Raw genomic sequence first — 25,727 nt, 5'->3', positions numbered from 1 at the left:
TCTCTTACCAAGATGTAAGGGGTGCGGAGGCAACCATTTTCGCACCAATTGCAGATTTCGATCAGCCACGTGCAGAGCTTGCGTAAAAACAGGCCACGTCGCAGTGGGCTGCCAGTTTCAGACAATGGGGCCCAATTCACTGCTGCTGAATTTCAGGCCTTCCTTAGAGCTAATCTCATCAGACATGCAATGTCTGCGCCTTTTCATCTGTCTTTTAATGGTCAAGCTGAACGCATGGTGAGGACAACGAAGTAATCACTCAGCCGCATTGTAACAGGTGACTGGCATCACAGATTGGCAGATTTTCTACTCTGCCAGCATTCTACACCCTGCACTGCTACAGGCAAAAGTTCTGCAGAACTACGTTGGGGGAGGCGTTTGATCACTAAACTGGACAGATTGCATCCAGATAGAGTGGCAGCAGAAGCCTCTCAACCAAAACCCCCTAGGGGGCTTCAAATAGGTGATTGTGTTTGGGCCAGGAACTATGGTCATGGGAATCTGTGGGTTCCTGGTCAAATTACCAAAGCTTCCGGGCCCCTGTTTTATGAAGTGTGGTTGGAGGGAGGGTGAGTTGTCAGACGCCACATTGATCAACTCAGAAAACGGTTTCCAAAACGGCCACTAAGTCCCTCCCAAAGTCCTCAAATTTGCAGCCAAGCCAGTCCTCACATGGACTCTCAGGACTTTTCCTTCATAACTGAGGAGGAACCAGAGGGAGAAGTGGGGAGTCCAGGAATGCAACATGGATCTCCTGAAGGAGCAAGCCAACCGGACTTCAGCAACCGCTGTGCCTACTCTACTGATCAGTCTGACTCTGGGGTGGGCCAACCAGGAGAGGCCAGCCAGAGAGCATCTAATCCCCTTGACTCAGGAGCACCAAGGGACACAGGTCTACCCAGCTCACTGGGTAAGCTAGTAGACCACAAAGTGACTAGAACTCCAAGATGTTCCACGAGGGCACACAAGCCTCCTTATCTTGCTGATTATTTTGTAAAATAAGGAACTATAATATTGTTGCATTGCAGCTTGCCACTGTACTACAGAAACTAGCGTTATGATGTTAACTGTCTGGCGTACTGTCAATGAAGGCATATTCAGTCAGGTGCTATGATGTAACTGTCTAGTGTGCTGTCAATGAAGCCTATTCATTCAGACATTGTTTAATAACATTGTAACCTATATGGGTTTTTTTCTATTACTATTATTTAAGTTGTTTTGATAATGAGTCTTGATAATTGCATTAAGACTAACTTGTGTTAATATTGTCTGATCTAAGAGGGGAGGGGTGTTATGTACTGGGCTCATTAGTAATACCACATGGGTTGCTGAAGCAGCTAATGGCTCTCCAGCAACCCAGACTACAAGTCTCCAGTGCTGCTATTGGCTATCCCTAGGTGGGAATGGTTGCTTCAAACCTATTGGCTGCTGCCTAGGGGCTAGGCTATACATTGCAGCTAGTTACAGCCTTTTCCCAGTTCTGATTCTGCATGAAATAAACCATGAGTTTTCCTGTACTCATTTACCTCATCTTCATTCCTGCGCCAAAGAACCCACTACACAACAGATACTTAATTTTTAAAAGTTGCATCTGATAAGAGAGTTATATTTGTCATATCATAAAAAATTTTTTAACTCTATTCCATTCAATAGTTACTGGTTGAGTAGTCTGCATTGTATTTTAACCATATTCAAACAAATGCTTAATCTTTAAAAATTGCTTCTGTTAGGTCCAATCTTCTGATCCCTTGGATCTGATTTATTCTTGTTCTTTCACCAAATAGCTTTTCTCATCCATCTATTCCACTTAGTTAAAAAGTCTTGCCATTTTCTTCTGGATGTTGTTAAGAATGGTAAAGGTAGAGATCAGGTAAGATGTTGATTTCTTTTATCTTTTTTTGTCTCTCAAGTCGTAGGTTTTTTAGTATGTGATCCATTTCATCAGGCTTTTCTTCTTATCTTCAGCTTTGTTTTGTGATTCTGTGACTATCTCTTCCAGTCCAGTGCTTCAGTCATGTCTTGTATGTTTTCTTTCATCTGCATTAAATCACAATCCCTTCCACTGGTAGATTTTTTTCATTTTCTGAAAATTCTTATGTTATAAGGTTAACATAGAGACAAGTTGTTTTTAATTTCATTGTGGTATAGAGCCATTGTTGTTTGGATTAGTTGCAACATAGCGAGCATTTCCTCCTGGAAATTATTTGGTTTTTCTTGACAAGTTCTTTTTGCAAGCTCCTGAGATTCCATGACAACTAAAACTCAAAAAATTTTCTTTCTCTTAAAACAACTTTAAAGGCACAATCAATAAGTATTTATCATCCAGGAAGGTCAGTTATGGTCTTTGTTTATTCTGGCTGGCCCAGAATGTTTTGTTTAGCTCTTTTTAAAGATCAAAGAAGTAGGTTATTTCATTCTGGGCATCCTGCCAATACTTATAAGAAAGCAGCTAAAGTTATATATTCTCTTCCACCACTAGATGTCAGCAACAGTATGTTTTTTGCCCCCTTAATAGTTTAATTCACCGCTTCCTTCTGTGGGGGCGGGGTAGAGCTAAGCTCCCTCTCCTTTTCACTTTCGGAGGCTTTTTTGCTTCATGGGGTATCTTTTCCAAAAGTTCAGGATATAGAGTAGGAAAGAGAAGATCAAATTTCTCACCCAGTTTCAACACACTGTTCACTGATGTTCTGGTGAGTACTTGTGGACTTCGGCTGCAAGTAACTTGGGCTGGTTACTGAAGTGGGGCCAGAATTTGGGATGATTGCCATTATTCCCAGATTGCTGGGGCGCCCCTCTTTCTTTGCCGCCTCTTTGGGGTGGCTTTAGACCCATTTAGGGTCCCCTGGCAGGATGAAAAGAGCCAGGGGAAGCAGAGCTTCGCAATCCCGCAACTGTGTGCTACCGCGCAAAACCAGAGGTCCCAAAGTTCTGTATTTTTTCCCCAAGTTCTTTCTCCATTAAGCCAAAAAAAAAGTCTTTGGTTTTATCCTTATATTCATGTTAAGTCTCTTCTGTATTAAGATATGAGTCCTACTCCAATATTTCTTTGATTTATTGCAGGTCCACTAAAGATGGTTAAAAGTTCCTTCTATATTTCCAACATACATTTAAAATATCTTTATTAATTATGACAGTTTATCTGGTGTTAAATACTAATGGTATATCATCTTATAAACATTTTCTTTTTAAGTTATAATTTCATGTAAATTTTAAACCCTTCATGCACGTTTTCCATTTTCCAAGCATTGCATTATACCCAAAATATATTGCCCATTTGGGTCATATAATGTTTCATGTACTCATTCTTCAAGTTAAGTTTATAAACTTGGCAATAACATGTTCATCATTAACCACGCAGTACAATTTCAGATTCATTTTTTGCAAGGTCAAATCCATAAGTTTTAAAAATCTAATTTAAATCTTCCTTTTATTTGTAAATACATAAATCAGTGACAGACAAGTTTCTGATTCCAATTCTTTGGATTTGGAGTTTAAAAACTAACAATGTGCTTCAAGGTTGAAAAAGAATTAGAACCTGGTTCTTCCTAATCTAAAACCACCAATATAGTTTGTAGTCTGAAGTGAGCAACTAGCAGCATTTCTTTTTTATATAGTAATTTTATTAGAAAATACAATTAAAGAGATAAAAACTAGTACAAATTAAAAAAATAAATAGAAAAAAATAGAAAATGCAGGAAAAATAGATTGAAATATATATATATACGGTATATATATATATATATATATATATATATATATATATATATATATATATATATATATATATATATATATATATATATATATATATATATACATATACATATACATATACACATACACATACACATACACATACACATACACATACACATACACATACACATACACATACATATATATATATATATATATATATATATATATAAATGACTTCTCCTTTCAATTACAAGTAAAATTCTCTTAAAATTCAAGAAGTGATCTTTTCTTCCATATCGTATCTTTTGTCTATAAATAAATCCTAGAGCCTCATTGTTCAGACTTGATCAGCAAAAGTCCATTAAAGTTTATGAGACATAATAACATCTATTTTACCCATGATCAAATAAACCAAACCTATGTTCCTTTCTTTTACTTTTAATAATATTGATATTTTATTTGTGTTTTCAGTATAGCATCTTTTTCCATTTCATTTTTGTAGCCTATCATTTTAAAATCTATTTTCAGATCAGTCTCAGTCTTGTCTGGTAAAAATGTTCCTCTTCCATAAGAGGAACAGTCTATAAAGTCAAACTGTCTAAATTGACTTTTGGGTCCTTGTTCAAAAATATACAGTGTACCCATTTTGATCCATTCTGGGTCAAATTTAATTGTTTTCCCCCTCATTATCTTCTGATTTCCTCTAGTGTCCAACCTTCAAAGTCCCGTCCCATCATGTTTTCATTTTTAAAAGAATACTAAGAAATGCATTTTCTGCAACCTTATTAAATTTGTAACCTTTCAAAATCAAAGTTCTAATCACCATTTTTCTATTTATTATGAAAAAATATATATTTCAACTTGTATTTAAAATTTTGCTAAGGGTTGAAGGAAAATCACCTACTGCTGTAAAAACTGACAGTCTTAGGGTTCCTTAGTAATGGTATAGGGTCTCCTCTTGAGCAGAGGGCAAGACTAGAGGACCTCCAAATTTCTATTCTATTCTATTCTATTCTATTCTATTCTATTCTATTCTATTCTATTCTATTCTATTCTATTCTATTCTATTCTATTCTATTCTATTCTATTCTATTCTATTCTATTCTATTCTATTCTATTCTATTCTATTCCTCACAGTTGAGAAGTAGTTAACAAATAATTTACAAAAGTGATTAAAAATAGAATTTACAAACCTAGTGTCCATTGGTAAGGTGCCAAACATGTTTTTAGTTAAGATGGCTTTTCCTCATCTTCCAGAAATTCTATCACTATCACTACCACCCTGAGATTGCTATCTTGCAGTCTCTTCACGAAGAACAACTGGTGGTGGGGGTGTTACAGCACTTGTGAGCAATCTTAATTCCTCTTCTTGTCTGGAGAAAAATGATAAAGAACAGGTTTTATTAGCTCTTTATTCAGCTGCGATCACTGGATCGATTCTCAGCAGAGCTATCTTCAGTTTGCTATTTCTTTCCCCAAAGACTAGCAATTAGCAGCACTTCTTCATCCCAGTCTTGGTTATAGTTCATCATACCCAAGGCCATGCAAATTGTTTCGGCTTCTGAGGCAGAATATTCAGCAATATTCTCTCTTACAATAAATATCCAATGATAATTAATTGCAGCCTCTTCATAATGCCAATAATCATCTACTAGATGCAGCCACCTCACTTTATCCAATGAATTAGCCATAAACATCACATGTTTTCATCATTAGCCTTTCTTCAATAGTAGACATTTGGCATTTCAAAGTTAAAATATAACTTACTCGAGATGTTTTTGCGTAAATGAGGAAAGGAAGGATGGACAGATGGATGGACCAACAACCTCATTTCACCAGCAAGGCTAGGCCAAGCTGGATTCAATCTGGGTTCTGTTGGAGAGAAGGCTTCACTAATCCTCTTTGTGGGGTGGGGTGGGTGGAGAAAATTGAAAAAGTATAGCTTTAAGCTAGCTTTTGTCAATTGCAGTCACAGCTCAATCCTAATTATATATGCTTAAGGTTCTACTGATTTCAGTTAGGAAATATTTATTTATGTGAGTTAGTTTTGGCTCTATTTTATTTTTTTAGTTTACTGTGTAACTCAAGGTGTAGAACATACACAGTACTCTTCCCTCCTCCTATTTTCTTCTTCAACAACAACCCTGAGAGGTGGGTTGGACTGAGAGAGAGTGACAGATCCAAAGTTACCCATCCATCTTACATGCCTAAGGCAAGACCAGAACTCATATCTTTTGGTTTCTTGGCCAGCACCTTACCCATTACACCAAAACGTTATGTACTTTTGATCTTTTCTCACTTTCCTTGGTTATACTTTAATGCTTTTTATAGCAATTAGTTATACTTTAACAGTTACTCTATCTGAACTGTTTGAAAGATTCTACTAAATCACATCTAGACTATGTGACTTGCAGAAAATTATTCTGGCAAACCCATCCAGTCTATAGGCTAATTATCAAGCTCCAATTCTAGGAAAAGGAAGATATAGCAAGAAATAAACGATCAGACAAAGCCAGATATGAATACCTTTCATTTAGAAACAATTGTTTCCTGAGAAAAAGCCCCACTGAGACTTATTTTAAGCAGTTTCATATACTATTATATTGTATGCTATAATCTGCACGACTAAATCCATTTCCCTGAAGATAAATCACACTGAAGTTGTTAGATTTTCTTTCTGGATGGACGTACATCCTTAATGTTTGTGGAGTGTACCTGAGCAATTAGATATTATAACAAAATTGAAGCACAATCAAGTGAAGGAGGCAAGGGGCACAATGTGCCTTATAACACAGATTTTTTTTAATATTCAAAGATGTGATGTTGCATTGCAAGTGTGAAAGAGCAGCACCTGCGCTATAACATCATAGTTTGGAATAGATATCTATGAAAAGAGGTGGCCATGAAGATATGTGACTCCATTTCTGTGGATAGATTCACACATGATGTTCAGCTGTAACGTGGCTGCTTGGTTTTGGCTTAGCGTATGACACGAATCAAGAGTACTTTATTTTTTCAAACATAGCTAAGAAAATTTTGATTTAGCATACAGATTTTTTTTAAAAAAACAAACGATATTGAGAATACAGTATAGACCAATTCTTGCATTTTGCACCTGGGATTGGGTATGTAATCTTTTCTGAAACATAATTCTCATTCCATTCATTCATAATGGGGAAAGGAAAAGTTCTTGCTGTCAAAGTTAGGAACTGTATTATGGTGTTTTTTTTATTGTTTATCCATATATTTTCTGCAGAAATTTGTTGAAACAAGTAATGAAAGATACGTTGGCAAGCATACTGGCTGGGGAACACTGGGAGTTGAAGCCCATGCATATTAAAGTTGTCAAGCTGAAAAAAACAACCCCACTATAACCAGCACTTATTTAAAGCTTTTACCTAAGTACTAGATAGTTGATTGTGATACACATATGCTTCTGTTTCTCTTGCAGGTGGATTTTTAATCCCATACTTGATTATGTTAGTTGTGGAAGGAATGCCATTGTTATTCTTAGAGTTGGCAATAGGACAACATATGCACCAAGGGAGCATTGGCACATGGAGCGCTATAAGTCCTTACCTCTGTGGAGTTGGTGGGTTTTTGTCCATCTGTTGCTTGCTTTTCTTGTTTACATAAAAATGACAATTGCTTTTTAAATATACCTTCTAGAGATCTATTGTTCTGCCTGTGGATTCTACAAATAGTCCTTGACTTATAACCTTTTGTTTAGTGACCATTCAAAGTTACAACTGCATCAAAAAATGTATTATGACTGTTTTTCACAACCATTGTGAAAATTGTTTCAGCATCCCCTTGGTCAGGTGATCAAAATTTGGATGCTTGGCAACTGACTCGTATTTATGACAGTTGCAGTGTCCTGGGGTCATATAATCGCCTTTTGTGACTTTCTGATAAGCGAAGTTAATGAGAAAGCCAGATTCACTTAACAAACTTGTTACTAAATTAACAACTGCAATGATTCACTTAACAACTGTGACAAGAAAGGTTGTAAAATGGGGCAACATTCACTTAACAAATGTCCCACTTAGCAACACAAAGTTTGGGCTCTATTGTGGTTGTAAGACAAGTTTGTAATAAGTTTGTAGACATCTTGTTCTCGCTTTTCTATCACAAGCTTTAATGAAAGGAAGGACAAATGTTTTTTTCTTTTAAAAAAATCTACATGCACAATTTCAATCCTGTAAAGTTACAAATACAAAATCAATCCTTTTAAAATTTTAAATTGCAAATGCAAGCCAATTGTTAATTCAGTAAAAACTTGAAAGGTCTTCAAATACGCAATTTTTGTCATCTCCAGTACATGACAGCAGCATCAAATATTACTTGTTTAAAAAGCCAGAAAAGGCTGGGAAGTCAAGCATTTCCCAACTGCTACATACCCAAAGATAGATATATAGCACTATAGAATCCAGTTGTCTATAAAAAAACATGAAGCAGCCTGCCTACTTTTATTTCCTCATACATTGAGGGAATTTTATCATTTGGAAGAGTAACAAGGCCATCTAACAAAAATAGTTTCTATATCTGAGGAAATGTTATATCAAAGAATGTAAATGTATATTCAGCAGGAAATGTTGTTTAAAATAACAAATCCTGCCTGATAAACTAACATCTGAGCTTAATGAATGGGAAAATTAACTCTAAATCAATATAGGCACACAGTAATTAAGATATGGATAAGAGCAGTAGACCGTTTTAAACTGAGATGTCATTAAAAGATACAGGAAAGACTGGCTAAGGGAAGCAATTGAGCTGCCTGACTATAACTATAATATAAATTATGAAGAGGAGAGATTAAGATTAGGTACAACTTTCTTATCTTTAAAATGTTGTTTCCTACCCTAAGCTACTAGCCTTCTTCTGAGGTTGACTCAGCCTTCCATCCTTCCCAGGTAGGTAAAATGAGGACCCAGATTGTTGGGGGCAATTAAGCTGACTTTGTAATAATGCCACTTGGGGTGTGTGTGAAAGCCCTAATAAGCAGACATATACATAGAATGAAGGCTACTGCTAAGCTTGTAAGCCGCCCTGAGTCTTCGGAGAAGGGCGGGATATAAATGGAATTAAAATAAAATAAAATAAATAAACATTACGTAACACAACCCACAAGGTGTTGAATGAGATTCTTATGGCCAGGTCAACTCACCCATGAAGCAAGGTTACTATTTTACAGAAATTATTGATTTGCTGGAAAAAAGTAAAGAGGTTCCATGCAATTTGATCAACTAATTGTTGCAATGTGGAAAGCTCTTTGTTCAAAATTCCATCTATTCCATTCAATTCCCCTGAAAAATGTTGAGGTTGTTGGGTTTTTTTTTTGTCATTTCCATCAGGAAGGATAATGCACTTCTTCTCTACTGAAAGTGTTTCCCTCTTCTATTGCCTCACTATTTCAAATTTTTGCTAAATCTCTTCTTTGTCAGTAGTTAACGGCTACCAAAATTTGCAATAAAACCCAGAAAATAGATAGAGAAGAATTTACTGTTTTAATAGTCTAATTCACTTTGAGCATTCTGTTCATGTGAAGAGCTTCATGGAAATAATTACAGGAAAATATGTACATAGAGGAGGGGATTATTTATGAGTAAGACTGTGCATCTTCAAAAAATGATTCATTAGAAGTGCTGCAAGCTTCATAACAGTGCCAGCACATATCAAACCTTCACAGGAGTATAAGCATTGCATCTGGGCTACTGATTAAAGCAGCCATTATTTTTTTAAGGCTTCTGCATGAGCTGTACAAAGATAAGCTGCTTTAAGCAGTTAATTTATTAAAGCAATTCTTAAGTCAGTAGCATTTTTTTCAGGCTTGTATGGAGACCTTAAAAAACCTTAGGATTGTTTTTAAAGCATTAACACTTCCGAGGGGGTGATAACAATGATCAATTAATTCCCGTTTGCCTGACATATAGTTTTCTTGTTTTCAGGAATTGCCAGTGTTGTTGTGTCATTTTTCCTCTCCATGTACTACAATGTTATAAATGGCTGGGCTTTCTGGTATCTTTTCCATTCATTTCAGGTGGGTCAAACAATACCTTGAACTTACCTCCCTTTCTGCTAGGTGTTATGACTGAAGAGGTTGAATATGTGTATGTGTGTGTTCCATCTCCTACAAACATCAGAAACTGTAGTGATAGAGGGAGGGAGGGAGGGAGGGAGGGAGGGAGGGAGGGAGACAGAAGTGGGGTGGGAAGGATGGGTTGGGATAAATATTTTATATCCAGTTATCAAACACAGTTTTGCCACTTTAATGGGCTCCCAGTTATGCAAAAATATTGTTTGAAGGACTCAAGAGATAAAGGGTGGAAATGCTGCTTATTTAAAATGCATGACACCTGAGGGTAAGCAATGATTTTATCTTCCTTTTCTGATTGAACAAAACCAGCAACTGGTTTCAAGTGTTATCCACCAGTCCTTTAGTAAGCCAACATAAAATTGGCTGTCTTTGTGGCCAAGCTTTCCTGTTCTGTGATGGGACAGCATCTTAACTGGTGAGTTCCCCCAGTTTCACTTCCCCTCCTACCAACATCTCCCTTCTTTTGAACATGACTAGTAATGATTTCCTGTAATGTGAGATGGGGCAAGGCTGAACAAATGTACATGGGTGTTTGGAATACCCTGTGACTCACGTGTCCGTTGTATATCTAAGGGCTTCTTCTCTTATTTCTCCTTACCTTCTCGCATAAACGTGCTGTGGTTAGCAATAATTATTTTATGTTATGCCTCTTCAGCCCACAACTGAGGCTTAATGTTGTATTTTACCACTTCACTTTTAAAGTATTATTGCCCATCTTTTTATTGGCACAATTTTTCCCATGAATGTGATCTAACTATATGTCTTCATGAGGGACAATGATGGGACAATTAACAATTGTCCATCGTGGACATTCTGTGATTTATCTACTTGTAGCAGATATTGTGATGCAGGTACATAATTGTATTTGCATGATGGAATCATTGCACACAACCTCATGTTTGATGTCATTGTGGTTTATTACAGATGCCACTGGTTATAGCAAAATTAGCTGAATATGTGGTTACTGACGTGATCTGGGGTAGGGACTCTGTACAGCTCTTGCAGAGCATTTTAGGCTGTTGTGAGCATATCTTATCTCTCTGGTTGTAGGATATAGCCTTCCATTGCTTTTTTGGGTTGATTTTAGAAGACACCAAATATCTGGTATTCAACGTCTGCCCATGTAATGCATAATCAGTGCTGTCTGAAATAACAGTGAAATAAATACATTTTTGCAGTTAAGCAAAATAACTTCTCCCTGAAATCATATATTAGATTTTACTGATACGTTATGGCAACATTTTATGATGTTCCACACAAGCACTCTAATTGCATAATACTGTATTTCTTGGACTTCATAATTCATAACAATTCCTTGGAATATTGTAATAAAACATAACTGCTTATTATTAGCAAGCTTATAACAAATGGCTAAGCTGTGAATTCCTTGATGCTCTCTGAGCATGGTTGTTTATTTGTAAACATTTTATTATCCAACTAGATAGTATCATCAATGGTTAATGAAATATTTAAGCTATTGTCATTAGCTTAATAGAAAAGAACTAGCTTTTGAAAAGCGACAATCCTTTTCTCTTTAGGACAACAGCAAATGTGCAACAGTTCTTACAACATGGTCAGTTACTGGCAAAATTTTGGATTCATATCTTTAGATGTTATCTGCTGAATAATGAAATGTCTACAAGCAAACAACCAAATTCAGAGAGCTCCAAGGCTCTGTGAACATATAACAATTTAGTCCTCCTTCTTGCACTTATTATCTCTGGCAAGTATTGAAAACATTGTGAACAATATAAAACCTAATGGGACATGTGACACATATGTCAAAGATAAAACAAAAGAGTGATTAGGAGAGTCTTTGCACAAGTTCATTTTGTGCACCAGTTACGACCTTTCCTGGATCAAGAGTCTCTGCACTCTGTCATTCAAGCCCTAGTCATCTCACAGCTGGACTTTGCATTGCAATGCACTTTAGATGGGGCTATCCTTGAAGAGTATTTGGAAGCTACAGCTGGTGCAGAATGTGACGCTGCGGGCAGTTCTTTGGACCTCTAGATTGGCCCATGTTACATCACTGCTTCCTGAGCTGTACTGGTTATCAGTCTGCTTTTGGGTGCAGTTCAAGCTGCTGTTCATCACCTTTAAAGACCTTCATGGCATGGCTCCAGGCTACTTGAGGAACCATCTCACCCTGCAGATCCTGTCAGCCTGGCAAGATCCAGGAGAAGAGCCTGACCTCTGGTACATCTTATTTCAGAGGTGAGACTGGCTACCACCCTCCTGACCTTCCACAAGAGCCTGAAGACCTGACTCTTTCAAATGACTTAAGGTCCCATGGATGGAGCTTCATACTGCTCAATGCCACCTGCCTCCCCCCTTATGTCCAGTGCCCTTCTTTGGCAGCTTGTCTTTATGATTGTTAATGTTTTTATTTGCTGTTTTATAATGGAAATTTTTAATGTTTGTAATGTTTTTCATGTTGTAAGCCTCTCAGAATCATTGGATACAAGATGGGTGGCAAATAAATTTTATAAATAAATGTAGCAAAGTTGAATACATTTGGAAAGGTCTGAGATACCTCTGAACTGATAAAATTCTTCTAAAGTACTTAATATCTTAATCTCTCAAAGCTTCATTAGTATTTCATAGATTTTCATATAAATTGATCCCCAGAATGCTGGCTGAATATCTCCTCTCATCCATGACACAATTAAAAAAAACCCCTCAAACCACGGTATTTTGCCCCAGAAATGTTTCTATTTTCTTAGGTCCATGTACATGCAACATAGTATGTTTATCACTGAATAGGAGCAGCTCTCCAGTTTCTCAAATACTTTTCTGATGCTTAATTACAAGTATTATAATAATAAATGTAATTATACATAGATGCCAGCTTTTCTGCCCCAGATTTGGCAGTGAATTACTGTCAAGATTTAACATTTTACATGGCTATGATCTGGCAAAAGTCTTCCAGGAACAGCATGGGTAAATAAGAGTCTTTATTGTAAACAAGAATGATGCAGATCAAGCAGCAGCTTGCCCACTGCCAGAGTGAATGTTGAGGTGCTTCTTCTAAAGATAGTGGTTCAAACCCATAGCTTTTTCTTTATGCCCCTTCAGTTAACTGGCTCTTTGTACAATAATTGCTGCTTTGAAATTGCTGAGTACTTACAGAACTATCAGTTCTGGCCTGAAAATTGTTGTTGTGGGTGATTACTCACATTGGGGATTAAACTCAGTGCATGTGGTCTACCACGTAGCCATCTCCCCCATATCTTGCACTGCAGCCTTTTTATTTGGATTGTCTGACAGTATTGGGAATGATCTATATGGATTTAATGTCTGATTCACCCTTAAAGGATCCTTTGCCATGGGCAAGCTGTCCACTGAGTATCAACCTCACAAACTATGAGGAAGAATGTGAGAAAGCAACACCCACTCAGTACTTCTGGTATAGGAAAACCCTCAATATTTCTCCATCCATTGAGGAAAGTGGAAGCATCCAGTGGGAGCAAGCAGCTTGTCTCATCCTGGCTTGGCTAGTGGTCTATTTGTGTATTTTGCGTGGAACAGAACACACTGGAAAGGTAAGAAATGTACTGGGGTTGAACATACTGGGGTTTCATAAATATAACTGAAGGTAAGAAAAACAATCCTGAAACTTTTTAAAATAATTTGGGATTTAATTTGGCCAGGAAATTATAGTTAGTTGTATGAATAAACACAACCGGTGTGGTGACTTTTTAACAGAGAAATAGGCTCTGAGTTCTATGAATTTCTCTATCACAAAAATTTATGTTATTAGAAAGGTTTTTTTTATAAACATATGAATAGAAGTGTGCATAGTTGAAATGAAATAGGCAGTAAATGCATGTGCATGTTTGCATGTATGCATATGTAGATGCAGAACTGAAACATTAAACACTTAGTTATCTTAATTCAGTTGTCATAGAAAGTTTTGAAATTTGAAAGCTTGCCCTACCAAATGTTATTTCAATGACTATTAGAATATTACAATTTTTAGCCAACTACAGATAGTCTTTGACATAACCATTTGTTTAGTGACCTTTCAAAGTCACAACAGCACTGAAGTGACGTATGATCATTTTTCAATTACAACCATTGTGGTATTCTCAAGGTCACATGATCAAAATTTGAATGTTTGGTAACAGGCATGTATTTTTGATGGTTGCAATGTCCTGGGGTCATGTGATTACCATTTGTGACCCTCTGACAAGCAAAGTCAATGGGGAAGCCAGATTCACTTAACAACCAGTTTACTAATTTAACAACTAAGTGATTCACTTAACAACTGTGTCAAGAAAAATCAACATGGGGCAAAATTCACTTAACAACTGGCAATGGAAGCATGAGACTTAGTTGTGGTTGTAAGTCAGCAACTACCTATATAATTAATGCCAATAATATATTCATTTGTCATAAGGAAGCAGAAATTATGGCCATTCCAAATAATATTCCATAACATTGAATTATTTATTTTATTGATTGAAGCTCATCACTAAGACTTGAGTATGAGTACACATATACCATTTAGAATTCAATCTCTAATGTTAAATAATAATATTCTTGAAATTCATTTAGAATTTAAAATAAAGATATTAATTATCAGCTATAAGAATATTTTCCACTTCTAATAAGTATACCTTTTTATTTTATTTTTTGCAGGTTGTTTATGTAACAGCTACATTACCTTATATAGTCCTTATTATATATTTAATCAGAGTCTTAACACTTCATGGAGCTACTAATGGACTGCGATATATGTTCACTCCAAAGGTACATTTAAAATAGAACACTAATATTAGCTTGCTGAAGGTACAGTCAATATTGCACATCTATGGAAGAGGTCAAAAAAATCAAGATGGTACCAAAATCATGCAATTGAAGGTTCCCCTTCTTTTGCATTCATTGAATGTGCAACACTTTCAAAAAGGACAGAATTTTGATGTTTGACTTTTTTTAAAACTTTCCCCCCTAAAGATGCCCCAACAGGGTGTAAAAAATGCTAGGATGCCATCAAGATGGCATGAAAAATTATACACATTTTTATAATTTTATATTTTATTGTTGTTGGCTGCCCAGAGTGACCCCACAGCAAATTAAATAAATAAATAAATTCATTCTCATGCTGAGAATGCCCTGATTATCAATAATTGTATAGCATAAGTGGGCATCTCCCACTCCTCTAGGACAGATTTATCTAGGGGGAGAGAGGAGATATAATCTCTTCTGGTTATAGATATTTCTCTGCCAGTAAAGATATCCTATTGCATTATTCCCAATACTACAGATTCAAGCAATAACTTTGAATTCGAAGTTGGTTACACTTGCAGAAAAGGAGGTCAAGTGCAGGACAACATCCCTGATACTCAAATGCCTGGCACCAACTTTATTTAGTAATAATGAAACCACAGTTATCCTATTAAGCTTTGAGTATTTCTAAAAAAATAAGAAATTCATTAAATCTGATGTAAATATGACCTTATGCATTTGGATTTAATTAAACTGCAGAAAATGGCTGTGTTTAAAGCTGAGCCAATATGCTGCATTCTTTTTCATTACAGGTAGCCCTCAATTTATAATCAAAATGGAGCCTGCCCATCACGGTTGTAAGTCGTGACGGTCATAAAATTTTACATTTTTTTTGCAGCAGTCATTAAACAAATACAGCAATTGTAAAATGGCAGTTGTAGTTGTTAAGTGAATGCCATGGTTGTTAAGCAATCCAGTGATTTGCTATGGGTGCAGTTTTGCTAAAAACCAGTAGTAAATGCCAGTTTTCAACCAAATTTGTAAAACTAGGCCACAAATGCTGCCTGGTTTCAAACTGCCTGACGTTTGGTAATATGACTGGGGGGGGGGAGAAGAAACTGTCAGAACTTCAAATCCAGGTAGTTGCAACTTTGAACGGTTGCTAAGTGACCAATTGTAAATCAAGGGCTATCTATATCAGGGGTCCCCAACCCCTGGTCCATGGACCAGTACCGGGCCGTGGCATGCCAGCTACCAGTCCACACAAACAAAGAAAGCCCCATCCATAGGAAGCAGGCAGCATACAAAACCACGCCCCCTCTGGTCCGGAGAAATACCTCTCTCCACATAACCAGTCCCTGGTGTTCAAAAGGTTGGGGTCCTCTGATCTATATCATAGACTACAGACTGGTAATGAGCTGACTTTCAGTTCCATTAAGGAAGTAGAATTTTTGAAATACTACAAAAACAAAGAAATTTGTGGATGCCTCTGCAATTTTGCTATGGGTAATATGACTAATATAGCTACTTTCTGAAAATGATACACCATTAATCCCTTCTCATCAATTATGCCTTGCAGCTAGAGCAACTAGCAAATCCCAAGACTTGGATTAATGCAGCTACTCAAATCTTCTTCTCTCTCGGCCTGGGCTTTGGTAGTTTGATAGCGTTTGCCAGCTACAATGAGCCAAACAACAATTGTGAGCGACATGCCATCATTGTTTCCTTAATAAATAGTGCCACCTCAATATTTGCCAGCATTGTCACATTCTCCATTTATGGTTTTAAAGCAACTTTTAACTATGAAAGCTGCATAAACAAGTAAGCTTGGTTTTTAATCCAGATTTATTTTTCTCTTTTAAATCTGCTCAGTCAACATACACATTTAAAAATGATTTACTGAAGTTAGGATTTTTTTCAATAAATAATTCCTGATTCATACTCCAAGGAAAGTCTCTTTTATGGTATATAAGGTGTCTGGTTTTAGAAAGATTTCTGAAATAAGATGACAACTAAGTATGAAATCTCATTAACAATGGATCTTAATACTTGTAAGCAGAGCTAATGTGTTGCTAACAATTGTCTAAAATTTAATATCTCTTTTTGTTATGGTAAATGAACAGTAATTCTGTCTTCCTTGAATTGCTTTCCCCTTCTTACTTTCTGAAAACTCTAAAATGTTGAAAAGTATTGAGAATCCTGTTATTTGTTTTGTTATATTTTTAAAAAAATTGCCTTTCAGGGTGATCTTGCTGTTGACTAATGTTTTTGATCTGAAAGAAGGTTTATTGACAACAGAAAACCTTGAGAATATGAAGCAGTACCTGGAATCTGCTTATCCTGGAAAATATGCAGAAGTGTTGCCACAGATCAAGAACTGCTCTTTGGAAACTGAACTAAACACTGTGAGTCCCTCCCTCCTCCCTCCCTCCCTCCTTCCTTCCTTCCTCTCTTTTTTCTAGAAAGAATATGATGACACCCACTTGCTGATATCAAGAAATTTGGTCAGTGCGTTGAATATGCAATGTCTGATCTATCGAGAATGGGAGACCTTGTTTAAATCCTCACTTAGCCATAAACTCACCATGAACCAGTAATTACTTCTGTCTTTTTAAAAAAAAATAATAATACAGAAAATTAAAATACAAACTCCAAAGAGGGGGGAATTGGAAATTTTATAAAAACAAAACTAAATAAAGACATTAAAAAGACATACTAGAAAACAAAAGATAAAAATATGTATCATCCCCCTAGTTGAGCACTGACAAATATATAACAACAATAATAGTTTTCTCCCCTTATGAGTCAGGTCTAAGATTTATAAGCCTGTACATCTATTTGCAACCAACCTGACCTGTTACACATCTAGCTATAATAATAGTTAACACGTTAATCAACAACTATGTTAAACTTTACAAGCCCTTTATTAACAATTTTATTGTAATCTCATAGAAAGTTTACAACAGTTTCTTATCACTTCAATCCTTATCTCTAATCTGGCCAGGATCCTTGTTTGACTTTTGATAATAAAACCATTCTTTAGATTTTTAATTGAGATATTTCTCAACAATTGCATTCCATTTCACAGAGCCAGGAGTTTCTGTTATAAGTACAGTATCTCTGCAACATCCACTGTTCAAAAAATCTCTCTAAAAAGGCAGGATTCATCCTAAAAAAACCCATCACTCATAAATTCCATTATTTCTGAATTTCTTGTATTCATGTCCTTGTCAAACGTTTCTGTCAGATCTGAATTTTCAGACCAGGTTTGTCCTTCTTCATGTCTTACAGCAACAAATCATATTCCAATTCATCAAATTGCAAAGTCCAACGGTTATTTTCTGCTTTTTGGTGTTATCCTGAGTTTTATTTATTTTATTTTATTTTAATCCCATTTATATCCCGCCCTTCTCCGAAGACTCAGGGCGGCTTACAATTTAAGCACAAACCAATGTGCTTAGCAATAGCCTTCATTCTATGTATATGCCTGCTTATTAGGGCTTTCGCCCTAATTTTATTTGATTCTAAACCACGGTTTGATTCTAAACCACGGTTAACCCATCATTTTTTTTATTTAGAAAGAAAGCCAGTAAAATAGAAAGCATTCTTTTTTAAAAAGTTCCCAGAAAAGCTTTGTCTTCTTTTGTAGACATTTTGAAAAACACACAGTTCCTTTCAAGGATAAGAGAAACAGATAAATCATTACAAAATGTCCATAGAGAGAAGTTAAGATATTTTTTCCCCCAGGATAAAAACGTAATCAAAAGAATTTTCCCATTTTTCTTTCAATTTTTTTTTGGTAAGAATAAAATCCTTATAATATAATCCAATGTAAGTGTAAGTCCAATTGGGTAATTTTTACTACCAGAGAGTGAATTATCATCGCCAGCTTCCCTATAGAAAATGAAAGTGTTTTGTAATTCAATGGCAAATGATGAAAGAACAAAGAAAAAAGTTGTAAAGATCCAGCAAGGGTTGTAAGATAGGTCAGCAGTCAACTAGTCCAGAATTCTCCATCCTTTCTGGCTTTGTGGATTGGCAAGGAGGAGAAGACAGGAGTGGTTCTGCACAAGCGGCTGGCAAACGTGCGCATGCAGGTCCATTTGTGCAAACAGCATGGATGGCGCCTACCGCTCATACAAATGGAGCATGCATGCATGGACTTGCCTGCTGCTCACACAAGTGGAGATGTGCACATACGTGTGAGCCTGCCACTTCTGTGGCCCAGTCCGCTACTGGGCTGTGGCTCGGGAGTTAGGAATCCCTGCACTAGTCTATTAAAGTATAGATCAGGGGTAGGCAACCTTGGCTCTTTTATGACTCGTGGACTTCAATTCCCAGAATTCCTCAGTTACGAGTCATAAAAGAGCCAAGGTTGCCTACCCCTGGTATAGATAGAAAAGTAAAGTAATTTTTAAAGTGCAATTAAAACCAAGGCATGCTTAAAAAATGATCAGCTGAATGGTAAAGATGGGTAAAAGACTTGACCTTCTGATTGCTCCTTACTGAGAATTGCAATCTTCAAGATCCCTCTCTTTTAAAGATGAACAAACGTCCAAAGATTTTCTTTGTCCTTCCTTCTTGTTCCTGTTGATTGTAGGGAGCAAAGCTGATAAATAGCCAGCCTTGGTGACAAACCAGCAATTTGTCGGTGGGAGAGAAAAAAATTGCCTGCCATTCAGCACGCCATCTTGGGGGAAGTCAGTAATTACCTCTTAGTCTTACTTCAGATGATTGTCAGTTCTCCATTTTTATCTTTATAGCAGTGCATATTTGGGGTTTGTTTGGGTATTGAAACTTGTTGAATCTTAACATTTTTCAAGCAGTTAAGTTCTTTACACTTCCATGTAAACAAAGCTTCATCAACTTGATTAATTAATACTAATAATTAATATTATTAATAAATAATAAAGTGGACCTAGAACAACAATCCTTTGAAGTGGGTTGATTGTAATTATAACTACCTACATTGTGGTGAATGAATGAATGAATGAATGATAAACCTTGAAAGTCAGGGTAAAATTTTGTGTCTGTATGTGTGTGTGTTTGTGTTCATTTTAAAACCCTGAAGCTATATAATAGTTTTCCCATCTGGTAATCTGGATCAAATTGCAAAGAGGCTTGTAACTGATGCTGCAACGGAAACAGTAGGGCTTTTTTTCTCATAGAACGCTCAGAATGGAGTTCTGGCACCTTTTTTGGATGGAACCTTGTAGGGTAGGCAAGGCGGGTTGTATGACACGTGTGAGTTCCGGCACCTTTTTCTTTTACAAAAAAAGCACTGGGAAACAGTATTAAGACTTTTTCATAATGCTATGTCTCAGTTGTTTTACAATCAATGTTGTTTTCTTTATATCTTACAATGCTCACAAAGGCAAAATATAACTTCTGAAAGACATTACAATAGTACTAGATATGATTGGCAAAAATTAGTAACCATAAAGATTCACAGTGTTGCAAAATGTGCAAAGAAACTTTTCACAGATCATTGTGCACTTATCCAGAATGAATGTCACTTCGGATATCCCATACCATTGTTCAGTTTAATCATCTCTTCTACAATCCCGTACTATTGTTTTGTTTCAACATCTAGATCATAATTAATACCAATTTTGACTGAAAGGTATCATCTTAAGCTCTGAAGCACTTATGAAAATCATTTAGATTGGATGAAATACTCATAGTGAGATTTATATCTCACATATTATTGGATTCTAGCATGCCACCTAAATTGATGTGTGATTTGTTCTGGATTAGAAAAACACAGATGATCAACAGTTGGCAACTAGGTTAAGATTTTTTTGAGTAAATGTTGCCATCTAGTTGTCATATGGATTTTGCAGTCCATATATGGCCAGGTAGATAAAACATAATGGAATGGAGATTAATTGCAATGTCCTTTACTGGATACACATGGTGAAATATGGCTTGCTTGTTTGGAAATTAGATTTTTTAGAAATAGCCCTTAAGATTTGTTTAGCAGATTAAGTGACTAGGAATGTAAGTAGTCACAGTTTCACATTGCAAATGGTCCATGCCAATCCAAATTGTGATGGCTAACTGAGGACTACCTGTATCTCTTCACTTTATATATTGCTTTTCTTCATAGAGGTAATAGAAGAGATACAGGACCCCTTCCTCCAATGGCTTCGGATATGACATAAACACAGTCAATAAATGGCTCTCACTGGCTTCCAGTTCATTCTTAGGCTCACTTGAAAGTGCTACTCCTTATCTATAACTTTTTAAATGGTTGAGATCTGATAGCAGAAAGATCTATCAAACAGCAGCAAACAAGTAAAAAAAATAGCGTTAAAACAACTTTCTTCATATTTTTTGCAAGCATATAAATTAAAAATATTCAGCATATTATTTTAGTTTAGCCACATTCGAAAATATTTACATCATAGCCAAATACAACAGCCATCTGACCTAACTGCCTTGCAATTTTTTTTGTCCTCTAAGTGTAATAAATTAATTCATAGACTCAGTTCAACTCATCTTATTTTTTCAGGTTTTAAACAATAGTTGTTAAGGCAATGGTTAGGCTCTGGGGAAAAATGATTTTTCCTTTAACCAATGGTTCTTGTATACAAGATACTGAATTTGTTCTTCTTAATAATAATAATTTTGCTCTTTTTTCATCAGGCTGTGCAAGGGACTGGGCTAGCATTCATAGTATATTCTGAAGCAATTAAAAATATGGAGTTCTCACAATTGTATTCAGTGCTGTATTTTGTCATGTTGCTGACGCTTGGAATAGGGAGCATGCTGGGAAACACTGCAGCCATTCTTACTCCTCTGACTGACATCAAGTTCCTCTCTTCTCATGTACCCAGGGAGATTATCTCAGGTAAATTTGATAGCTACAGTGATATTGAATAATTTCAATGCCTGGCAAGACTAGCAGTACAATTAGAAGATATCATGATATGATTGTAATTGCAATACAGGTAGTCCTCGAATTACGATAGTTCATTTAGCAATGGTTCAAAGTTACGACACAACCCTGCCAAAAGTACTTACAACACAGTCCCGAAGTTATGAATGTTGCAGCATCACGGCAGTCAGTCACCCTTATGACCAACCACAGAGACACTGCAACCTCCCCCCTGCCTCTTCCTCCTTCCTGACAGGGACTTAACAGACAATGGCTCTGCTATGTTAGCAGTCACCAGCTGACTGCTCCTTCTCTCTCCTCAAGCTGTTTCCTCTCCAGCCTCTCTGCTGTGGGGTTTGCATGGCAGCCTAGTTTCTTTGCCTGCTCCCTGTGCTCCAAAAATGGAGTGGTGAGAGCGGAGGAACAGCAGAAGGGGCACGGCCTGCTCAGCTTGGCTGTCTGCACACAACACCTGATCCACTTTTGGAGTGCCACGCAGCCTCGTTGAGCCAGAAGGAGTGCAGGATCGCTCCCCAAACCTTCCCTTTGCAAAAACTTTGGGCATGGAGAACAGAAATCTTTGGGGGCATGAGATTGCACTCCTTCAGGCCTCTATTTTCCACGCTGAAAACTTTTGCAAAGTGACAGAAGGCTTTGAGCAACATTAGATCGCTCCCCCCAAACTTCCATCCCTTTGCAAAAGCTTTCGGTGAGGAGAACAGAGGCCTTTGGGGGGGGCGCAAGATCGCACTCCTTCAGACTTATTGAGGCTGCCTGCCACTCCAAAAGCAGAATGAGTGTCCTGTGCAAGCAGCTTCAGTGAGTCAACAAAGCTGAGCAGGGTGCACTTGTCCTGTTGTCTTTGCTCTCACCATTGTGCTTTTGGAGTGCGAGGAGCAGGCAAAGAAATCGCAGCAGAGAGGCTGGAGTGGAGGCAGCTTGCTTGATCATCACGATCTTCGAAAGATAAGTGAATCCCCACAGCCCAATGCCTGTGGAGACCTGGTGGGCAAGAGGGGGGGAGCATGATATATCTCAGTGGATTGGAGGCCTTGGATAGTTGAATGCAGTAGGGCCCCCCCATGGTCTTCCCCCCCCCCCCAAGATACCTCATGTGTACTTAATGACTTATGCGTTTGACTAGTGAACATATTGGGTAAAACAAGGATCACGTTCATTTAATGTAATCCAATTAATGAATCCTCGGGTTACGAATGTAATTGGCAGGCTCTATTACATTAATAACTTGAGGATTACCTGTATGGCTTTGATCATAATAATGCATAATCCTTCTTATGGTTATATGTGAATGCCAACTGCAGGCAGTTCTAATCAGCAAAATATCCATGACTAGAAATGTGAGCATCCTTATTTCTAAAAAGGAGACAATTTGGTGTAGTGATTAAGGTCCTGAGCTAGAAACTGCGAAACCATCTATTCTAGGCCTGCCTTAGGCGCAAAGCCAGCTGAGTGACCTTGGGCCAGTCCTTCTCTGAATCCTAGGAAGTACACTATGGCAAACCCTAACCCCAAAAAGCTTGCCAAGAAAATTGCAGACTTGTTCAGTCACCAGGAGTCAAGGCTGACTTAAAGATATCTTCCAACTCCAATTGTACCTATAATCTTGTGAGACAATGCAAATCAGACTTAATGTTGTTGTATAAATTCAACCCAATGTGTTTTCTATTTTTTTTAAGACTGAGATTCAACAGTATAGAGTATTTTGCTATAAGCTAGTTTTCTCTCTGTAAATTGTGACTGCACCAATTATAACCATCACCGGTAAGTTGAAAAAAACTGCAGTACATCTTGTCTGGCTTGAAATTAAAGCAACTATTATTTCTAGCAGGACTACATATTCAGTAAAAAGAATATAAAATTTGTTCTGATCCAAGCTTTTTTAAACATTGAGGTTGAAAGCATGTTATTCTTATAGGTAGCGTGTGCGTCATCGGCTGTGTCATTGGCCTAATATTTACTACAAGGGCTGGTAACTATTGGTTTAATATCTTCAATGATTATGCTGCTACTCTCTCCTTGCTGCTTATTGTACTGGTGGAAACTATTGCTGTTTGTTACATATATGGGCTAAAAAGGTAAGTTAGTAACAATGCTTCTTTCTTATCACATCATTACCATGCCATTGATAATTTATTATTTTGCACTTACCGGTATATACCAATTTCTTCCAAGATGTCAAGAGCTTTTTAAAGCATTTTAAGATAGCATTCTAACCATAATGCTTCATAGCAACTGCTTTATAACTAGAATGATAGATGCCAATATGGTGCTTCTTTCTTTCTTTCTTTAATAGATTTAGTAAAGACCTTTGCGTGATGATTGGACATGAGCCAAGTTGGTATTGGAAAATTTTATGGGCTTTTATCAGTCCAATATTAATCATAAGCCTGTTTGTGTTTTACATCACGGACTACATCAGGGCAGGGATATTCCAGTATCAAGCCTGGGATGCAACAGAGGTATTTTACTGAATTTGTTTTTATTCTGTTTGCAGCTTAAATTTAGCAGTTGGGGGAGACAGGCGATCTAGAAATATAAAAAATAAATAATTCATAAAACACATTATTGTAAAACATCCTTTCCTAACATGGCAGTTTTCCAATATTATAGAACGCAATTTTCAAATTTGCTGGTCAGTATAGCAAAAAATTATATTGGCTGGAAGTTCCAGGAACTGCAGTTCAATAAAATGGAGCTAAGTTGGGAAAAATGGTGAAAAATATCTGCCTTTGAATTTCAAATGATTCTAGGCTACTACGATAGCATCTATATAATTGCCATTCTAGGCTACTAGCATTATAATTACCGTTACTGAAATTTGAAGCATGAAAAATTATCACCATGAAAAGAATGCAAGTGAAAAAGTGTGATCATTTACTAACAGAAATGTTTGACCATCAACCCCAAGATTAAAACAGCAACATCTTTCCTTGGCATTATTGTAGGCAGTTTCATAATTCGGTTATGTTTCTTGTAGGGACAGCTGGTTACAAAAGATTATCCAAGAGGTGGCCTAGCAGTTATTGGTCTGCTTGTGGCATCAACATCATTATGCATACCATTAGGAGCATTAGTAACTTTTATAAAGCTCAGAAGAAATCGCCAATAATTGGACTTTAGCAACCAATGCAGCTTTCACATCTGTTTGAAGATTATACGTTTTAAGTCACAGCAATCAACAAAGCAAATCCCAGGTAACCAAATATTCCTGCCAAAATAGTCTTATCCAGAAAATGGCTTTGCAGAAGATACCTGGAGATTGGTTTTGATAAAGACAAGATTATACTTGAAAACATTGGTTCTGTCCAATTACGCAAAGGAAATCTGACATATGTGAATATGAAGTCCGGTTGTAAAACATCCAAGAAGTCATGTAGTACAAGAAACTGATTTTTCTATATGGATACATCATTTGATCATGCAATTCATTTTCATGGTTATTTGTAATTATATGAACAAAGCATTGTCAAATTCTTTATTACCTACCAGAGCTGTAGCAATCTAATGAATGTCCATAATTCCCCAAAGAACTATAAAAACAATGAGCAACAGGGCTGGAAGATTTTAAGGGCTACATTGGAATTATGAACTAAGAAACTAAAGACATACAAATTTTAGTTATATACTGAATGTGGCATCATGTTTAAATAGTTACTGTGAAATATTTCTAATGTTATCAAATCACAGAAACCTAAGTCAGAAAATCCTGTGAGGAAAATTGTAACTTTTGTTTTACTTGTCTATTTCTTAGTTTTTAATGCTTTTAAGACAAAGGGATTTCAGTAAAATGTTTTTGTTTCCTTATGCCACTCTTCAAAGTAATTTCAAAATACAGATTACCCTTATTATCTTGTTCAGAAACCATTTTAAATTACAATGGTGCTGAAAGAAAAGAACTTTACAAGCAACTACCATATTTGCAGTCTCCACAGCATTCTCTCAGTCACAAGTGCCATTACAGTCAGCACAGATTATACTGTACTTGACTATTATTTTTTCCTTGGTCCCCTCCCTTTGCAGAGTGGAGATTGGAAAGGGATTACAAGAGTAAAGGAGGTCACAATGGGGAATGCATATTGAAAGCAACATATTGTCAATGCAGCAGCTAAGAATGCACTATGCAAACCTGGTGCATTTCCCATTATGTATTTGCTTACTCTCTTGTAAGCCCTTCCTGTCCAGCAGATATAAATACAACTGTTAATTCCCTTGTTGCCAATTATCCCCGTGTCATGGTGAGAATTTCAAAGGACAGAGAACAGAGCTGTTGATCCCAAATGTGGCTGCTAAATGAGGATT

General features: G+C 36.7%; 1 protein-coding gene across 3 annotated transcripts in view; it reads left to right on the top strand.

Moving 5' to 3' along the window:
* SLC6A20 (solute carrier family 6 member 20) overlaps positions 1-24,893 on the top strand; it is a gene marked incomplete at its 5' end in the record, with an annotated part of 29,462 nt that extends 4,569 nt beyond the window's left edge. The window contains 10 exons of one of the 3 annotated variants that reach the window (XM_081344334.1): positions 7,151-7,291; positions 9,648-9,739; positions 13,114-13,341; positions 14,441-14,551; positions 16,107-16,348; positions 16,770-16,932; positions 21,176-21,380; positions 23,344-23,503; positions 23,722-23,887; positions 24,406-24,893. In XM_081344334.1, coding sequence (XP_081200460.1) covers positions 7,151-7,291; positions 9,648-9,739; positions 13,114-13,341; positions 14,441-14,551; positions 16,107-16,348; positions 16,770-16,932; positions 21,176-21,380; positions 23,344-23,503; positions 23,722-23,887; positions 24,406-24,537 — 1,640 coding nt within the window. In that variant the 3' untranslated portion in view covers positions 24,538-24,893. The remainder of the gene's footprint in view (positions 1-7,150; positions 7,292-9,647; positions 9,740-13,113; positions 13,342-14,440; positions 14,552-16,106; positions 16,349-16,769; positions 16,933-21,175; positions 21,381-23,343; positions 23,504-23,721; positions 23,888-24,405) is intronic. The other 2 variants (XM_081344336.1, XM_081344335.1) reach the window with 2 other exon arrangements.
* Between the last annotated feature and the right edge of the window lie 834 nt (positions 24,894-25,727).

This window comes from Vipera berus (assembly GCF_964194415.1).
Source record: "Vipera berus genome assembly, chromosome: Z".
Classification (NCBI taxonomy): Eukaryota; Metazoa; Chordata; class Lepidosauria; order Squamata; family Viperidae; genus Vipera; species Vipera berus.
The sequence above is the reverse complement of the archived record's forward strand: the minus strand, read 5'-3'. Positions and strand labels throughout refer to the sequence as shown.